General features: G+C 41.5%; 1 protein-coding gene across 2 annotated transcripts in view; it reads right to left on the bottom strand.

The window, feature by feature from the left end:
• LOC135241085 (glypican-6-like) overlaps window positions 1-11,063 on the bottom strand; it is a 229,196-nt gene extending 218,133 nt beyond the window's left edge. Inside the window, exon 1 of one of the 2 annotated variants that reach the window (XM_064311215.1) lies at window positions 10,524-11,063. In XM_064311215.1, the coding sequence (XP_064167285.1) occupies window positions 10,524-10,683 (160 nt within the window). In that variant the 5' untranslated portion in view covers window positions 10,684-11,063. The remainder of the gene's footprint in view (window positions 1-10,523) is intronic. The other variant, XM_064311216.1, reaches the window with a different exon arrangement.
• Between the last annotated feature and the right edge of the window lie 8,219 nt (window positions 11,064-19,282).

The raw sequence follows: 19,282 nt of genomic DNA, 5'->3' as shown, positions 1-19,282 counted from the left end.
AAATTACTTTAAAACATTTTTTACATTTGTCACGGTCAACCTTTTGTTTCTTTCCATACACTTCCTTTTACAAGAGGACCAATTAGCAAGAAAAAACGGTTTCTCACCGAAGAAAGGCTGTGCTGAATTTTGTCAGTATGCCTGCCCAGTTTTTAAAGCCTAGTCTCACAATTTGCACCTGTATTTATTTAAACCTGCTTTCTTCCACAGTGAGCCACTGATGAAAGGGCCGCATAGTGCTTTCAGTCCCAGAGAAATATCTGATCAAAGAAAACTAAATAAACCTTTGACAACAGGAGTCATTTCACTCATTTGAAAAGCTGTATCCAAGGCTGCATATGCTTGTTAAGAACAATCCCTTCAGCGCGTATCGCTCCGGTACTCTATGCTAACACGCACGCGTCTCTCTCTTATTAGATACATTTGCTCATGTTGGCACACTGAATGCACTGACCTTACTAGGGGATCTTAACATTTTATTATTGAACAAAAAAGCTAATCGCAGCGAACAATAATTGGAAACATGGAAACATCAAAGTCGCCGGATAAGGCGTTGATCCAACAAGCCTACCAGCATGGAATTCAACAGAAGGAATACAGTCATACAGACGAGAAAGTGGACCAACCCGCATGTGATTGATGGCAGTGTAGAGGCTGTCTCATGATAATATGCATAATAATAATTACATAAAGGCTCATTTAGGTAGATCTGGTGATTGAGAACATAACGCATGACCTCAGTGTCATGCCCATCAAACCACGGGGTGACTACTCACGCTCTATGGCCAGGAGCATTGTTGTTTTAAAAGGTACACCTCTCTGAATTACACTAATAAAGTCTTTATCGTTTTGCGAGGACGATCACCCTGTACTACTATGTAATGTCTTACATGATTGATTGACATAGACCTTGGCTTCAAAGAGTGTGAGTACACCCAAGCCATGTCAGGAATTGTTGTGTGGACATTAGTGTTTCACAAAGGTTGGAAAATTTTGTGCAGTGTTCTTGTGTGTTTTGGTGCTGTTGCTCATGTGATACTCATATACAGCAGCTGCAATAAAAGGTGAACTTTAGCTTATTTTTCCAGCAAAAACAAGTCAATTTCAGATTTCGAGTTTGACGAGAAGGTACTTTAAAAATACATTTGTTATTGTTGTCGTGTCATTGTTAGTAGTAATGTTTTTCCCCCCTCACAGTTAAGGACACACTATCACGGCAGCTGGATTGCAGCTCAAATGTGACGCTAATGAACAGCGAGTGTTGAGAGCAGACAGAATAACACATTAGCCCTGAAGCAGAAAACCAGCGCAAAAAAAAGTGCGCCTCACATCACATGAAACTGTGACTGTCACTGCAAAAAGAACAACTTCTGCTCTCCTAGAATTCCTTTTTTGGTCTCTTCTATTTTAGTCTGTGACTACCAACTTACTGCCACAGCTGTTGCAATGATTAGCATATGCAAATTGGAACATTCTGGCTTTAATTAATATCTTTCTGCTTTATTAATTTTGACCATGATAAACTCTGAATGGCTGTAGATAAACAGCACTGCATTGGACCCAAGGATAAATATTCATGTCACTGTCTAATCTACACCATGAAGTGCAACACCTGACTGGCTTGTGTTGGCATAGTTAATTACCTGTAATTGAGGGTTTTCTATCAGCTTCTGAGGGGGAAAGCAAACGTTTTCCAAGGAACTTATGCAAAAGTTATGTTAAACATGTAAAGGGCCCAATTAAACATCGCCATGGCATCGTGTGACACGCCACGAGGTTCGCTCACATCATACCCCACAAATGTGGCAAAAGTCGCACCCTCAGAAATACACACATGGGGGAAAGTAAAGTTTAAAATTATACACAGCCTCAGGAACAATGCTGCACGTGATGCGATCGGTGAGGTTAAATCACTTATGAGAAGCGTGCACATTTTAAGCAATGCCATGCATTGATTATAATGTGTAAAGTGGAATTTACACAACAGGAAATAGTCCATGAAGCTGCCTTCTAAACGGATGCTGTGATGACAAAATTCTACACACTCTGTCAACAATTACTTTTAAAAAGCACCCAGGGAAACACACTGTTGTGCAGAATGGAAAAATATGCATTGTAGCTCACAGATGCTACCAGGCTGATTTATATGAACAACATGATAAAGGCTTTTCTCCGTGCCACGTGCTGTGCCTTGAGGCATTTCTTCACTTCTGACTGAGGGGGAAACACCACTGACACCTGATGCTTTGGACATTATCACTTACCTAATGAATCACAACTCTTTTTAGTGCAAGCAGCACAGTGAACGGCTGCAAAGAGGGGACTGCAAGTTTGATGGGAAGTGCACAATATCCAACCTGTCATTGCTTCTAAGTCTGATATTAGCACCTTTAAGAAATTCAGTGGACATAGCAGCTTGTGTATATGGCCAATATACACTATCTTGAGCTTATTAACTTCTGGATTTCACAGGATAAATAACTAGGATGGACAAATGTCAAATTCTGACTCGAACGGGATGAGACCGAATTACAACCACTCCAACCATATGGTGGTGTTGTGGGGAAGGTGATAGTCTTTACAGAACATGTATGACAGAAACTCAATGAATTGATTGTCTGTCACTCAAAAGCAATTTCTTGCCACTTACCAACAGAGACCAGCTCTTCAGACTCGAGCTTGGTGTGGTTTGTCCTCTGCTCGCCTTATAGTGCTCTGAATAGTTAGTGTGTTCCCAGTTGGACTACAAATCCTTCCATCGGGACACAACTTTTTAAAATTATTTCTCTTTGTTATTTCTCCTTTATTATTTCTGAAGGTAAAACTGGGGTGGAATTTTAAATCTCCATCGGGGGTACTGGTTTTCAGACTGCAGACTGATGGCCTCGAAGCTCAGCATTCAAAGTCGCCCTATGCCCAGTAAACCTGGGAAGACTAGTCAGGTTTTAGTTTGTTCTGGACAGGCAGATAGGACCGAACTTACTCATCAGGCTGCAGTACATTTACCTTACCCATTCCCCACTCGTTCCCTTATCATACATTCCGTTACGGTCTGACCCTAGAACGGGTCTTAACAACAGGAAAAAAATGATAGAATTTCTTGTCTTCTTTAATTCTTGAGATTATGTTTTTGAGACAAGACTGCCTTTAATAAATGTGTTTTTACTATATGACAGATTAAATGGCATAAAAGCTCTTAAAAGTCATTCCGAAGAAGTCAAACGTCATTTTGAAGACAAAGCATTAAACAATTGCATAGTGATGTAGTATCTACCATGTGGAACAATCGTGACCCATTTTCAGAAGATTTGGGTAAGTCTTATCAAAATGTCATGCTACAAAACAACTGAAGAAAAGATTTGTTTCTGAACAAAGGCAGTCTTTCACAGCAACCTATTCTACATCTGTTTCCTGAAAAAAAAAAGAATCAATAGTTCACCTTAAAAGAGACTTTAACATGAATTTCTGCATAGGGCTTGAATCAAATTTTTGTGCTGCAAAAATTCTATGCTCATCGTACAATGTGGCTTTTTCGCTTCTTTGGGCAAGCTGAAAGGCTGTGGGGGCTTGCAGAATGCGGGTTGAAAAGCTGAATTCAGTTGAGTTTACATGCTCTTGACACAAGTCACCTATCGTCTATTGCAAGCATTCTCCAGCTCTGCCCTATACCCCCACCCCACCCCACCCTCCAAACCCCCAACCCCCCAAACGAGCTGATTTCCATAACTACAGCCACTGAAGCTGTGAATTGTTCTTCAACACCTTTAATGCCTATTGAGTTTACTCTCAAAGCAAATGTATATCAGAAATAGCTGTACACACTACGAAGAATAAACCTCATAATAACAGCCCATTAAAATGATTAGAACAACAAATGCTTTAATTTACTGTCATATTCTGTATCACATTCCTCTATAAAAAAGCATACATTTTTTAAATTGATAAAATCATTGACTAACAGGATATGGCAATGCAAGATGAGGCAATGCAAGATGAAAAAAAGTTTCAAGAAAAAAACTATAGAAAAGAACATAGACACAGGCTGTCAAACAACTTCAACTTGTCAAGAAAGTGGCTGGCGCACGAACACACACACACCCACACGAAGAGGGGCACAACTGATTCAGAGAACCCCTGGTGGGTGCTTAGAGGCATTGGGTAGAATTCGTGCTCCATCACAGGGCTGGTTTCAGGGCCTCCATATCCACAGAGATGACAGAGCTACATAAGGAAGCGCAGCACCATTAGCCAGCTCCGTCCCGTGTGTACGCAGACACGCCCGAACGCAAGCAGGCCCCACAAATCTGCTGCAAACACGAGGCAAAGTCAAGTCACTGGGCGTGGAGAGAGCGGCGCTTTTAAAAGCTCATTTTATCAATTTTACTGAGCAGAGTCACTTATGCTCAGATGAAGGTCTCTCCTGCTTCCACAGAAAAAAAAAAAAGATATTTTCTCTCCGTCAGTGCCTGCTGAGAAACTCTGGCACATATTCTAAATCAACAGTCATTAGGCAACGTAATGAAAGAAACAGGTCGATGCTCCTTCAAAAAATGAGAGCAGAAAACTTCTGATCCATCTTGTCTGAACGCTTGGCTGGACAGAGCAGCGCAACTGCAAATGGTGGTGGCACATTACCACTTTAGGGATGACCTCCCATTTTGGGATGGCTAAGGAGGAAGCATTTGGCTTCTTTGAAACAGCATTACCCAACCCGAGCGCTTAACCAGCAACCTTTTCACTTAACATTAAAGATTTCATAATCACTACGTCAGGTTACCGGCAGCCCTTGTCAATATATAATGTAGAAGAATAAAAACAAAAATTGCCTCCTGTATAAATCCCATGGTTAATGTACTGTTAAAATGGAGGGGGCTGCTAGGTGGCTCATTTGTTTAAGGCACCACATTGTGGCACATGATGGAGCCCCGCGGTCGTGTGAGTAACCCCATAGGACGACAGCGTAATTCTATAGCGACCCCCCGCTGATCGATCGGGTGCCTGTTCACTGCACGCCAGAAGCCCAATCAACTCTATGCATGCTTGGCCATGGGCTGTGGCGTAAAAAGAAGCAGGTTTATGACATCACATGTTTTTCCGAGGAGATCCATAGATGTATTCACTCTCCCAAAGAGGCAATGGAGATTATGAATGAACTTAGTCAGATAATTATTTGGATATTCCGCATTAGGGTAGGAATTGGCCACACATTGGGCACCTAATGAATTTTAAGGCAATGCATGGAAAACGGTCAAACTGCACAGAAATATGTTCAGTATTGAATCAACTCTGATCTAATTTACACCTTATCAGAATACAGAATACATTTGATCCCATGTTATCTTTTAAAAACTGATAGCTTTCACTGAGCATTTGACATGATGTGGAATGGATGCCATTGTTATGTGCTTTACTATAATCATTAGCATTTATTTCATCTCCCTAATCATCCATGGACAGGGCTGGAGTAGGACATCGCTGAAATGGCGTGGGCTTAAAACCTTGTGTCAGGGGAGAGCAGAATCCATACCGGACACTTATTTTTACAGATCCTTGGTTCCAAGCCTAGTTTCCAAATAACAACTTCGCACATATTTAATCTGGGCAAACAAATCAAAAACACTGCATGCTAGAATTCATGCAGCACGAAGCGAAACGCAGCAGCTTGCAACCTACAAATTATGGGATGCGGTGACGGGACAGCCCTCAGACCCATGGCGTGCCGTGTTAATTGGCTGAAGTGCTGCGTGAGCCAAAACGCACTCCGCGTTCGATGAGTCACGACACCCGGGCTCACGTCCATTAATCATATTCTCAGGCTGGACACAAAGCACCTGGGCATCTCTGCATACAAACGATCCGGCGGCCCCCCTCACTCTCCCTCGGCTTTAAATAGCCTTTAAATAGCCAAATAGAGAAGCCATCCACTGAAGCACGTTGTGCGGCCTAACTACCGCTGACACTTAAAGGCACCTTTGCCAGTCGCCTCATTCGGATGGACCGCATGAACACTCATTGCGGCTAAAAGTTTGTTCCCCCCCCCCCCCCGGGAACAGACAGAGTGAAACGGACAGTGACTTTCAACAGCAGCTCTGTGAGCCATAGGCAAAAGGAGGAAGAAGCCATGCAGCCGACGTATCAACAAGAACCAGTGCCTGAAAGGCCTGGGTATATCACCGGCAGAAATAATGCTGACATCAATATGTCCACAGCCATATTGAACATGTCACTATATTATGACCGTTGCTTCACAGCACCGCTTCCTTGACGACAAAGGGTGTGACTAAGCTAATTTAACAGAATAAGAAAAATGAAAATTATAACAATAGTCTCAGGCAAATTGGAACATTTATCTGAAATATGTATTATGACATAATTAATGGAAGAATAAAAAAAACAGTTAATTAAGCTCTTGATACAAAATTTCTAACAAGTTAGCCTGGACATCACACCTTAAATGAATTTCTTCTCATCATTGCCAATTCAATAATAGATAAACGGGAGTTCACAAATGGGGCGTTCCAACACTGAAGTAAGTTTTAAGTCCATTTGCCAACGGAAAAGGAAACTAGTGGGGCATCAGTGTTCCATTCCTCTCTATAATGTGCAGAGACTCATGGTCCGTAAACATATTCTAGATGGCAGGGGCTGGCCTCTGCTCTTGGGGGAAGGGTCAATAGAATGCATAAATGGAATCTCAGATGTGCTATGGCAAACTGCAAAGTGGAATTGGTGCTTATGACACTGAGTACTGAGGCTATGGAACATCTCATCAGCTAATGAGCAACAGGTTAATTAATGTACTGTAGGTGGTGCACCACTGTCAAACTAGCATATAATGCTATTACAAGGCCACGTGGTCACACATGGCCTCAAGGTTGTAAGGCTGGTTGGACGTACTGCCAGAATCTTCTGCCAAAATCTTAGAAAGTTGGAGGCGGCGTATGGTAGAGAAATGAACATTCAATTCTCTGGCAACAGCTCTGGCAACAGCTCTGGTGGACATTCCTGCAGTCAGCAAGTCAACTGCACACCCTCGCAAAGCTTGTGACATCTGTGGCATTGCGGTGTACAACAAAACTGCACATTTTAGTGTGGTCAAAGTGGGGGATCTTTTATTTCAGCTCATGAAATGCAGGACCAAAGCTTTACATGTTGCATTTTAATTTTTGTTCAGTGTTATTGATGCTAAACTCTTTTAAACTAAAGAACAGCAGTCCACAGACTTATATTTTGAGCAAAGATCCACTCAGCTGCCACCAGCAATATCTCACACAGACATGAACACACACACACACACACACACACATACAGAGAAGCTGAGCTGAAAAGGTCTAGTTTCAGAACCCTTTGTGAGGCATAGCGAATGTAAATGGATGTCTTTCATTACATTTGGTGTGGAAAAATTGAGCCAGCATACACCTAAGCTATGATCAAAGTGCTTTCATAAAACTGACATTTGGAGCTCTTTTTTTCCTCCATCTTTTCATTACGTTGGTGTTGATTAGAGGCAATGAAGAGGCCAAGCTCTGGGTTATTTAATCAGTTAATCGCTGGGCCCACAAACAGGTGGTCTTGTTATTAGACGTTCTGCCTTTTTTCTCCCGCCAAATCTTACATTGCACCTGCAGAACATGTGCAGAGAGTCCAGCTCAGGATGCAATCTAAAGGATCTTTTGCACAAAAAGGTCATTAACTCACAGTACAGATATCAGATACCAAAGGTGCAATACAAAACTGTATTCCTTTCAGCAAGCTCAATGATGCGCTGCGGTTTTTAGTTGAATACGCCTACAGGTACAGCAAATCTTTTGTAAAATGCAGATATGTGATGGTATTCACGGCCATGAAATTTCAAAGATGCCATCCCTTGGTGTCTTGGGAGTTTTTATACACTGTGGTCTTAGTGGCTGCTGGATTTTAGAAATGCCAGTGAGAACATGCACTGACTCCTTCTCAAGATTCACATTCAGCCTCAGGCTCAAAGATATGAAACATCATCTCAGAAATGTAACAGTAACTACATTTATTAATTAATTTTTGAATGTCCTGTTATATTCACAAATGCGATGAAAGGGTAGGGCACACAGATGGATGGCCAGTAATCACCATTAATTAACTTAAAAGACTAATTTGTGTTCACCCAAAGAGCTTGGTGGCTGAAACTCTTGCACTGGAGATGAATGTTGTAAAAGGAGTTGTCATCTGGTGTTATGACTTTGCCAAGAAAAGCCTACTGCCAACAGTCACAGTCCCTTTGGTGAGAACAACCCCCATTATGCCACAAAAGAAAAAAACATAACTTGTTAGCAAGGAAGTAAATAGCAGTGCTGTGTTTGCTGATATGTATACAAACCTCTCTCATAATATCTCACTCAAAGCCTTTATAATTGCCATTCCACAGAGAACAATGAGTCTACAGGGCAGTTCCCCCAGCATTTGAAACTCAAGCAGATGATCAGTTTTTCCAGGTGAACCATAAATGTGATTAGAGCATGCCAAACAATAAACCCCATGTATGCTGCATGCAGCAATGCATACACTAAGACAAAGCTTTAGACCCACGAAGTTAATGACCTACGATACAAGCACTGTTGGAATCCTTCGAACTGTAGAAACAGTGCCCCCTACTGGACAGACTGTACCCATCAAGAAATATAACATTTGATACATTTAGGAAAAATACGTTTAACTCATTAACCATTTTTACAACATTAAGCCTGAAAGCCTCTATATTTAGGTTTCAAAGAAGTTGTTTAAATTATAATAACTGTAACAGTCCTTGTTTTATGTTTAGTGAACATGTATATACATTTTTTTTTCGCAAAATGCTTAACTTTGGATTTAAATTGTCATGTGTTTTAAAACTTTAAAAAAAATGTTTTTCAAGAGTTTTTGTGGAGATATGAACAAAGTAGTAGTTGCATATTTGCGTATTTGTTTCTCTTAACCCTGGACAGAAGAGTCATAAATCCTGAGCTGGAACTCGCTAGTAACACGTGGCCAATAAATTCCATTACTTGCCAAGCAAAAGCTGTTCTTCATTTGCGAATGCAGGTAGCGAATATCATAACTAATCACCTTTATATACTTCAGAGAAATATACTTCAGCGCACGGAAATGAAAACACAGCCCCCTGAGATCTACGTAACACAAGAAAGCTGTATTTCTCATCGCGGCTATAAACAATTATAAGCTATTTGTAATGAAAATTGCTTTTTAATTACAGCCGTGTATTGAAAAAGTAAAACGAATACAATCAAGAAGTTGTGACAGTAAGAAACAGATTAAACACCAAAAGAATGAAAATTGTATTTACTTAATTGCATGAGAGATTAAGCTACTTTGAAGTTATTAAAAATTGCCAATCAGTATTAAAATGATCACCAATAATTTTCTTGAAACGGTTCCAACATGGAATTCATTTATTTAATGAACTTTTATAAATCGCTCAAGGTCTGGATAAGAGCATCTTCTAAATGACGAAATAATGCCGTATATTCTTAAAGATGGTTTTAAACTCTATTAAAAGAGTTATCAAATCTCCTGTTATTTTTAGTTTCAAACACAAACATTTCATATTTGTAGCAAATTTGCTTTACATTACATTGTCAGTAATCAATACCTTACACAATAACTTGAATAAAAATGAAATTAAAACATTTTATTAATTGAGTAAAGAGTAAACCATCTACAGTAATACAGTCCCTCGTATAGCTCGCGGTGTAAAATAAGCACATGCTGCGTTATCACTGATACAACTCGTTCCACGTATGGGCCAGTAAAACCGCTATTATGCACATTGCTTTGCTAATGAGGTTGGTTCCGCTCACGGTAGTTAAACGCTCACGCATAGTAAGTCATAAATAAACATTTTTTGCTTGCCGCAGGCGTTAGACACGGCTGCGGCTACCCACAACGACATGACAAGTGGTAATGTTCATGTCCACCAACATATTGCACGGCATAGTCTTGTTAAACCAATACCGAAAGAGGAGTTGAAATCCCGATTCTCAAAGTCAGATCACGAAGAAATAGTTTCCTTCGTAGAAAATTCCCTTAGTTAAAACAACTGTCACCAAAGAAAACTGGTCCATAGTTCCGGCTGGACGCGGTACGATAAGGTACTAATTACAGTAGATGTTGCACATCGTAGTTAAAAGAGGCAAGATAATTATTAATTCCCTAAAACAACGTTAATTATTGGCTACATGTTGCATTTTGACCGCCATGTAGGGTAAACATTAGGTAACAACGCGTCTGGATAGAATACGTGCTAAAACATACTCAGCATAGGCTATATGTCCATTTCATATCAAGTCTAGCACTTGAACTAACTGGATGCATTATTTGCCCACGGCGGTAACTGCCGAGTGTGTAAGCATTGATTTGAACCTTGTCAGTGTATGGAACACGAATTATCTTATAATGTGAGATTTTGAGGAAGCGGAAAAATATATATTTTAAAAACAATGAAGTGCAATCGGCAGGTTGCTTTAACACGCAAATTGACATTTCATCCTTACCTGATATTTCCTGGTGGGGGACATTAACGAGACTGAAGCCTTTAGCGGTGTATGCCTGCCTGACCTCACTGCAGGTTCGCGCTTTTAGATCGGCTCCAACTGACAGAAACAGCACTGAGAAAGTGCAAAGCACAGCTTGTATTTTCAACATTGTACACATCTCTGATTAATCCGTATTTGTTCCACGGACGATCCTCTCCGATTTGAGCAACCAAGACAGCAAGAGCAATCTGCGGTGTATTACCAACAGAGAGCTCTGTGCTTTTCCACTTTCTTCCTCGGGAGATTGGACAATCGTTATCAATCAGAATACACACTTTACTTCGCAACCAATGCAGCCGGGGCACCCTTTCACTCTGGGTATTAATCGTCCTGAACCCAAATTCAGCCACATAAATCCGGTTTGTGAACTAGCGCTTTCGTTCTGTTCAGTCAACTTCTCTCATACAAACAGAGACACTGTTTTAGTAGCTACATCTGTGAGGGGCAACCAGAAATCCCGGTGAGAGAGATATTCAACGCTGCACATTACCAAGGCACCGAGTCAGAGCGCTCGGCAAAACATGGAATGGAATTTAAGCCATCGCATCACCGCCTATCTCTGGAGTGCCCGTTCTCGTTCTCGCAGAATTTCACCACCGTTTAATTTCATGTTGATAAAACAATATAAGAGAACCACACAGTGAATCACGTTTTCTACGTTTTATTCAGTCAGTAAATGCATAATAATACACCATAAAATCCCCTACTCTATTAAGGCAGATAATGGGAAACTTCTGGTTTAAATGATCACTTTGTGAGGGAACAAATCAGAACACCGCTGTTAGAAGTTATGAGAATTATTCCTGAAAGAGTAAAAACAAAAGCAATGCACGTCCAGTCCTCCACCAAGCAATTACTTTTCCTACCCAAATGTGTTTTCCAAAGATCAAAATGATTACTTCAGCATAAAAATAAATAAATAAAACATTTTCTGCAGTCATGCCAAATTTTTGGGTTGACCAGCATTTTGTAGCAGCTTACCCTAAGGGTATATACGTGCATATTCTCCGTTGGTTTGAATGTAAATTCCAGGGTACAACGCTACAGCCTAGTCCCTTAAACATATACCTGTATGGTAAGTATTATCCAGTATTGGAAGTACCATTGAAAAGGGGCATCATTTAAAGTACCATTTTAGGATAAACACTGCACATACACATAAGCAGCTGAACGCACAAACAAATGTAGACACATATTCGCGCGCGCGCGCGCACACAGACACACAAACACACACACAAAGTGCAATGCAAAAAATTCAAAGTCTCAGACATCATTTTTCTACTTTGATGCAAAAGGAAGTTTTTCTTTACTGATGTATTAGGAACTAAAACTTCTAAACTAAATTTTTTTCTTTTTTTCATGCATCAGAGTCCAAGATATTTTTGCAGCAGGTTCATTGGTTAGAAGCCTGGTTCTCAGCTTCAATTTTGGGCACACACTTGCAGTCCCTTCAAATAATTATGTGAAGTACTTTAACCCTTTAAGACACCACCAGAAATGTTCCTGGAGATTACTCAAAGCAAGTACTTTGAGAACCCCTCGAAAAAACTTCTGCATCGCAATCCTGACCTCCCCATCTCCCGTCTCCAAAATTAGCAGCGGGGGTTGTGGCAGTGAGCACTACCATTGAGAAAACTCGCACATTCCTGCTGACTTGACTTGCTGTGGTCTTGAGCTGCACAATCAGAAATGTTCATGTGAAGTTTAATAGAATATGCTTTTGTGATTGTACGACTTAGTGAAAAGAAAATAAGACAGAAAGCACTGTTATCAAGATGAACTATAGTGTACATGACTAGAGACATGTGCAGAAATTGTGGTTTTTACTAAGTCAAAATTCTGTTTCTACACCCGTACTAACCACAATTCCCATTTGGAACTGTCTGTGACACTCCTGTTTTCTAATATCTCAGCACAGGGGTATTTTTTATTTGTGCAGAAGTACTATAAAGAGTTCATATTCACCCCCTCCTTCCCAGAGATGTTTTGCACTCATAAAGGTAGAGATCCTACCATGCATTCATATGATAAAGAAGCCATACACCCCTAAATAGAGAGTGACAACTTTCCACGACAGTCATAACAACACAGGTGAAAGTGCTGCTCACCTGTGGGTGCACCTGTCCTGGTTTGAGTTCCTGTCTCACAGCAAGGCAGGATAGTGGTAAAGGTGAGGTGTGTGGGGAATACAGACATTTAACACATGTGCATCTTTTTTTTTTTCCTCCAGGCAATCTACCGAGATTATCTAAAACTCACGAAACCTGGCAGGATTGTAGGTGAAAGTTTCATTTGACCACACGCCCAAAATGGCATCAATTTGGCCTCATGGTGGTGCTACAACAGCTGTTTGTTTCAGCTGTTCTACTACCAAGTGTGGACATTGTTGAACCCTGATAAGACATATCGTAGACCGTAAGGGCTGACATTTGACTGAGGTCTTCATCTCATTCTGAATACTACAGAAATGACACTTATGACGTCTGACATACAGGAATTTTTTTTTTTGACATTTCAATTTTTATTTATTTATTTTAGAATACCCTTACATAACAGCTGTTGTTGTATTGACTTTACTGTATTACTCCACATTAAGGATCTCCAAACATTTTAAAGAGAAGGGGTGGAAAGTTAGGGTTAGCACAATGTACAGCCCCCACATAGAAAAGGAAGAACACCCCCACGACACACACACACTCTTCATCACTTCTCAGAGGTGGAGAGAGAGGGGATTCGTTTAACCAATTATCCTGGAGTGTGAGTAGGCTGGCAGATTTACTGGGCCAGTTAAAGACTGTTTTGAGGTGGCTGGGAAACTTCTCCTTTCTCTGATAAGTGTGGGCAGCCTTTAAGGGCCTTGATTTAACATCTCATACAAAGGATTTCTTCCCTTTCAGAAGAAACAGAAGCAAAACTGCAGTGTCATAAAGCATAAGGATGTGCCATACACAGTTGCTTGAGAGTGCAACTGTTTTAAAGATAGGAGTGAACATGTAAGGTTACATTTAAATAATGTGATAATAATGTGTAATCAATCTGTCGTACATGCTCAAATATGTGGACCTGTGGTTAATATTGGGAGGGAATTTAATAGATTTGCAACAGTTTTAAAAGATAAAGGTTGAGATCTGATTCCTAAAATATGTACAGTGTAATGTGCTACAATGTAATGTGCTATCTCAGCCTTGGCACTGATTGCAGAAGGAATATTATTTATTTAACGTATTCTGAAAAATCCACTCAATTTTTTTTTTTTTTTAAATCTCAAGGTCTGAAATCATTTCACATAAGGGAAGTGACTCAATGATGTGGTAAGGGAGACATCCTAAATTTGTCTCTTGTAGTAGACTGTGTAATGGGATATGAAGAGATGTGTTCATTAAATATCTACTCGTAAAATGGGACTAGGAGCCATTTTGAATTATACCTTTTTATGATCTTAGGTGACAAGCGCTGCCCCTGCTCTTTGCCACGTCCCTGAATCCACTTGTCATAATATTTAACAGTCAATATGAATACAGGCTGTAATACATGAGTTAATTTTACGTCTTAACTCCGTTACAATTTTCTCCTGGGAAATATGTTTGCTAAACTGTGAACTTCTACTGAGATAGATCTTCCATCAATGTCATGTCTACACGATACTGCTCTGGCTACATTAAAACTTTGTCACAATACATTTGACTTTCTGGGAGTTGAAGCTCTGCCGCTACTGAACCTCCACACTCCAGTACAAACAGACATCAGTATGGCCTGGTTTATGAGCCACTCTTAACAAATAATGCCACAAAAACAAGGAAAATAATTAGCAGATAAATAAGAAGGTAAAGAATGCAAAACATAAGACAAAGAATACAAACAAAGAATTCAAAGAAGAATATGAAGACTACAGAGAAGAATACAATGAAGGTGAAGACCAAGAAGATGAAAAAGAAAAGAAGAAGAACATCAAGAACAACAACAAGAACAACCTTTTGTCTTTTGGAAAATATCAGTTGGGATGTACCATGAGAATTGTAGTGTTTCAATCAAGCCACCCATCAGGGTGATACTGCTTGAAAGAATTTGGCAGCAGTATGACATCTAAGAATATAGCAATACCACTGCAGTGATCTTTAATGCTGCGTATTCTCATACCACTGAAAGGGCTCACTGGTATAAAAGTTCTTTCACAAGAGCAATTACAGTGTGTTGGCCACTCTGGGCTGAGGTTGTTTGTGATACAGATAGAATTCTCTCATAACTTACAGTAAAAATGGCACCCCTGTGTAGAGAGAGAGAAAAAGAAAATGATAATGTTAGCAATCATGTGAAATATAGACTTCAGTCCTATCCTGGCTATATCCCCAAGAGACTGCCAGCAGTTATGATTCAGTTACCAGCAGTTATAGTGGAAAGCTGAAATTCATACTGTCAGAAATGATCTATTTAACCAAAAGCAGAATGGTAGTTAAAACCCAGCAGAAAAGAAAAAAAGCTTTAATTCAGATCAACCACTCGCATTACATGATTATGTTTGCACTGCTAATAAGGCTTTAGGGAGACTGAGGGTTAATTTCATTTCACACATTTTAAAGCCTGTTTTAAAGAATCCTGTCCCAGTCACTACAGCCTTTGTATAATTCATGCAGGGGGTATCATGAATATGCAAATGCAGAGTAGTCATTTAATCTACTCCTGCATTACATTTTCAGCCTTGATTAAATATTTAGGGGCTGAAAAAATCCAAGAATGAGACAAGGCAGAGGTTCTGGAAAGTGGCCTTCTCGGACGAATCAAAGAGCCGAACTCGGCCTCGGAGGCGGAGCCATTGTGGCGGATGACGGCTCCCTGAGCGACTGCGTGCCGACGGGTCTTTCACGCACACGAGCGGCGTGGAGCGATGAATGCTGTTACCTCCTAGAGAGGACCCGCAGCAGCCAGGAACGGAGCCAAGCAGTGGTTTTTACAGTGACACACAGCCTGGCACAGCCAGACCACACACAGGTGGAGCTCCCAAATGTCTCAGTCAAGGCTGGGCCCTATAGAATGGTTCAGTCATTAAAGGTTCTCAACATGAGCACAGGCTGGGCCCTATAGAGTGGCACAGTTATTAAAGGTTCTCAAAGGAGCACAGACTGGGCCCTACAGGGACTCAATCAGTAACAGCTCTCTCCACAAGCACAGGCTGGGCCCTAAAGAGTGGCTCAGTCTTCCAACATGAGCACAGGCTGGGCCCTAAAGAGTGGCTCAATCTCTCAACATGAGCACAGGCTGGGCCCTATAGAGTGGCTCAGTCTTCCAACATGAGCACAGGCTGGGCCCTAAAGAGTGGCTCAATCTCTCAACATGAGCACAGGCTGGGCCCTAAAGAGTGGCTCAATCTCTCAACATGAGCACAGGCTGGGCCCTAAAGAGTGGCTCAGTCTTCCAACATGAGCACAGGCTGGGCCCTAAAGAGTGGCTCAATCTCTCAACATGAGCACAGGCTGGGCCCTAAAGAGTGGCTCAATCTCTCAACAAGACCACAGGCTGGGCCCTATAGAGTGGCACAGTCATTAAAGGTTCTCAACATGAGCAAGCCTGGGCCCTATAGAGTGGCTCAGTCATTAAAGGTTCTCAACACGAGCCCAGGCTGGGCCCTATAGAGTGGCTCAGTCTTTCAACATGAGGACAGGCCGGGTCCTATAGAGTGCCACAGTTATTAAAGATTCTCAAAGGAGCACAGACTGGGCCCAACAGGGACTCAATCAGTAACAGCTCTCTCCACATGCACAGGCTGTGGCATTGCAGTAGCTCAAGAGCCAGGATTAGCGACTCCAAATTTGGAAGAAAGGAAATAAAAAGTGGGGAAAAAATGTGAGAGCGAGTACATTACATCTTGATACACACAGACACTATTCCGTTAAATTGGAAGACAGGCCAGGGCTTCCTGTTGTTATGTTGACTGCAGTATCGAGTGCTTAATCTTTGATTCCTCATGATGGCCAGACAGATGAAATGTATGCCCACAAACGAACACCTCACATCACTTCACCTCTGGAAGACCAGGGCCATTAATATATTATTCAGGTGCATAAAAATGTTGAACTATGCCCAGCTCTGCATGTGCAGAGCGCTAGCCTACTTCCCATTAGTGACAGAATAATAAGTAATAGCTTATGCATAATTTCAAAAGGCCTCTACTTTTTATACACACACAGTAAATCTTATTCATAGAGTATATGGAAATTGTTTGGCCTCCATGCACCACATTTAAAAAGAATCTGGCTAAAAGGAAGAAGCAGTCGAAAAACCCTGACTTAGACCCTGGCGGGTGCAGAATCTTAGTTTTCATAGTGAAAGCCCACTGCACTCACAAAACCACATCTGCTTTCACAGAGCATCTTTGAAGGGCTTTCACTGTTTCTTGAAGGGATTGCTTGACATTGTCAGAAAACCATGACCCGTACAACAGCAACCTGAATTAAAAGCTCATTGGGAACTCAAACAATGCAAAGGAATAGCGAGTTAGGAAATAGATTCATTGCTATTGGTTCTAATCGGGACCTCTAATAGGAGCCCCACCTGCCCAATATCATGATTTGTTAGAAGAATAAATGACAGGGCAATTGGGTATATCCTGACAGATGCTGTTCTGTTGAATCAAATCTGGTATCACTGGCATCAAATTTGGACCATGCTTGTGCCGACAGCCCCCACGAGGTGACGCACAATTGCATCACACCAGGATTGTAGGGTTTCAGTTGTCTGGCACGATGACATCACATTGCGCATCAGCGACCCCCAGCGACAAGTTGATCAAGTGACCTGCTGCACATACAGTTTCTTGATTGATTTGTTGATTGATAGATTAGATTAGCACCTTGAGTTGATATATTGAACTGAGGTTAAGCTGAAATCACAGAGGGAGGTGAGGGTTGTAAAGTCCCTGTATGGCAGAAGACACAAGGTTTTTGCTGAAGCAAGCCGTCCTACACATGGGTGCTTTGTATGTGTTACCTGAGGAGAGAAGGCTAAGGTGACAGTGCAGCGGGTGTTCTGGGTCATGGGCAATTGTGTGTGCCTTATGTGTTATGGCGGTGGAGATCAGATCGGATAGGTTGGGAGTGGGAAGACCAATGATTTTTGTAGATTTGTGTGATTGTGAAAAATGTATTTCTATTGAAGACTGTCAGCATATTGAAATTAAACAGATGGTACCATATGCAAGAACTGGCTCAACAATGCAGCAGTACAGGAGAAGGAGGAGGTGAGGTTGAACGTGCAGATTTCTTAGTTTGCAAATGACTGAGAGTCTATGTTTGCAGTGTTGAGTTTGTTGTGTGTTGGGTGTTGGTGAATGTCCATGGTGTGGTGGTTGAAACTGACGTTATTGTCTAGTGTGATGCCAAGATACTTGACAGTCTCAACCACCTCTCTTCTCTCTCCATGAATTATGGTACGACCCGGACTAATCAGGTGAACTGGGGTGTTGGGGTGGGGGTAAGAGCACTTCTTTGGTTTTTGCAGCATTAATCTGGAGAAAGTTAGTACTACATCATGCCGAGATGATACAGAATGTTGATATTTTGTGAGAGTAATGATGTGTGTGCAGTGCAATGGTGGCTGTGTCATCTGCATATACGACATACAAAGTAACAGGAGACGGGCTCTGACAGTCATTGGTATAAAGGGTGCAGAGGAATGGGCTGAGCTCACAGCCCTGGGGTCCACCAGTGATGATAATAGTAGATGACAGCGTGTTGTCAACCCTTACTACCCTGAGGTCTATTACTGAGGAAGTCATGAATCTGGCAGGTGAGTGGGGATGGGACCTGAAGATGCTGCCGATTCTTGATCACCTGATGCCGTTGGATTGTATTGATGGTGGAGCTGAAGTCAATGAAGAGCAGTCTGGTGTAGTTTCAAGGGGTGTCAAGGTGTTGTAGCAGTCAGTGGAGGAGATAAGCCACTGCCTCATCTGTACCTCTCCTTTGCTTGAATAAGCTAATTGAAGGTTTCCCAGGAGTGGTGCAACAGGTGGTAGAATAGTATTTAGGACCAGTTTTTCCAGACACTTTGTGATGGTGGAAATGAGTTATGCCAGTTCTACTGTTTGAACTGCTTGTTTCTTTTTATGAGTAGGTATTTCATTTGTGGGGCAATCCAGGGTTTTGAATTTGGGTATCTTCCTTCTTCTCATGTCTGTGCGAGTCCAGTGTGTGAACGGCAATGTGATAAAGACAAGGAAGTGCTACTCTGAATTGACAGCAGAGATTACAGCAGAGTGCAGAAAAAAAATGAAACCGGTATTAGAAATTGGGAGTAAAAGGTAGGGGGGATTAAAAAAAAGCAAAAGTAACTGGCTAAATAACTTACCAAGAAGTTTGGCTTGTATTACATCAATGTGAGCCTTTCAGGCTCATAGTACCTTCAGCCTATGAGCCTGGCAGGTGAGGCTGTGCGGTAGGAGGCTAACATTCAGTTCTGCTGTCTCACATTCACACCCCTCACTGTGTGACTCCGTAGGACAGTGCGGAGGCTCTAAGAGCAGCTGATATTAAAATGTAGGGTCTCAGTTTGTGGCCAGATTCTGTTTCCAGGGCGCTTTGTGGGGCTCCATTGATACTCGGCTCTCTCTACAGCGTAGCCGCTTGTTGGCCTCAAGTGAGTGCTTTGATAAGATCGAGACTGCCTAAATGATCACACATCTCAACCTTAATCCAATTATACCAGCAAATCGTGCCCTGGCAGGA

This window comes from Anguilla rostrata, chromosome 15 (genome assembly GCF_018555375.3).
Source record: "Anguilla rostrata isolate EN2019 chromosome 15, ASM1855537v3, whole genome shotgun sequence".
NCBI classification, from domain to species: Eukaryota; Metazoa; Chordata; class Actinopteri; order Anguilliformes; family Anguillidae; genus Anguilla; species Anguilla rostrata.
This window is presented reverse-complemented; position numbering and strand designations above follow the sequence as displayed.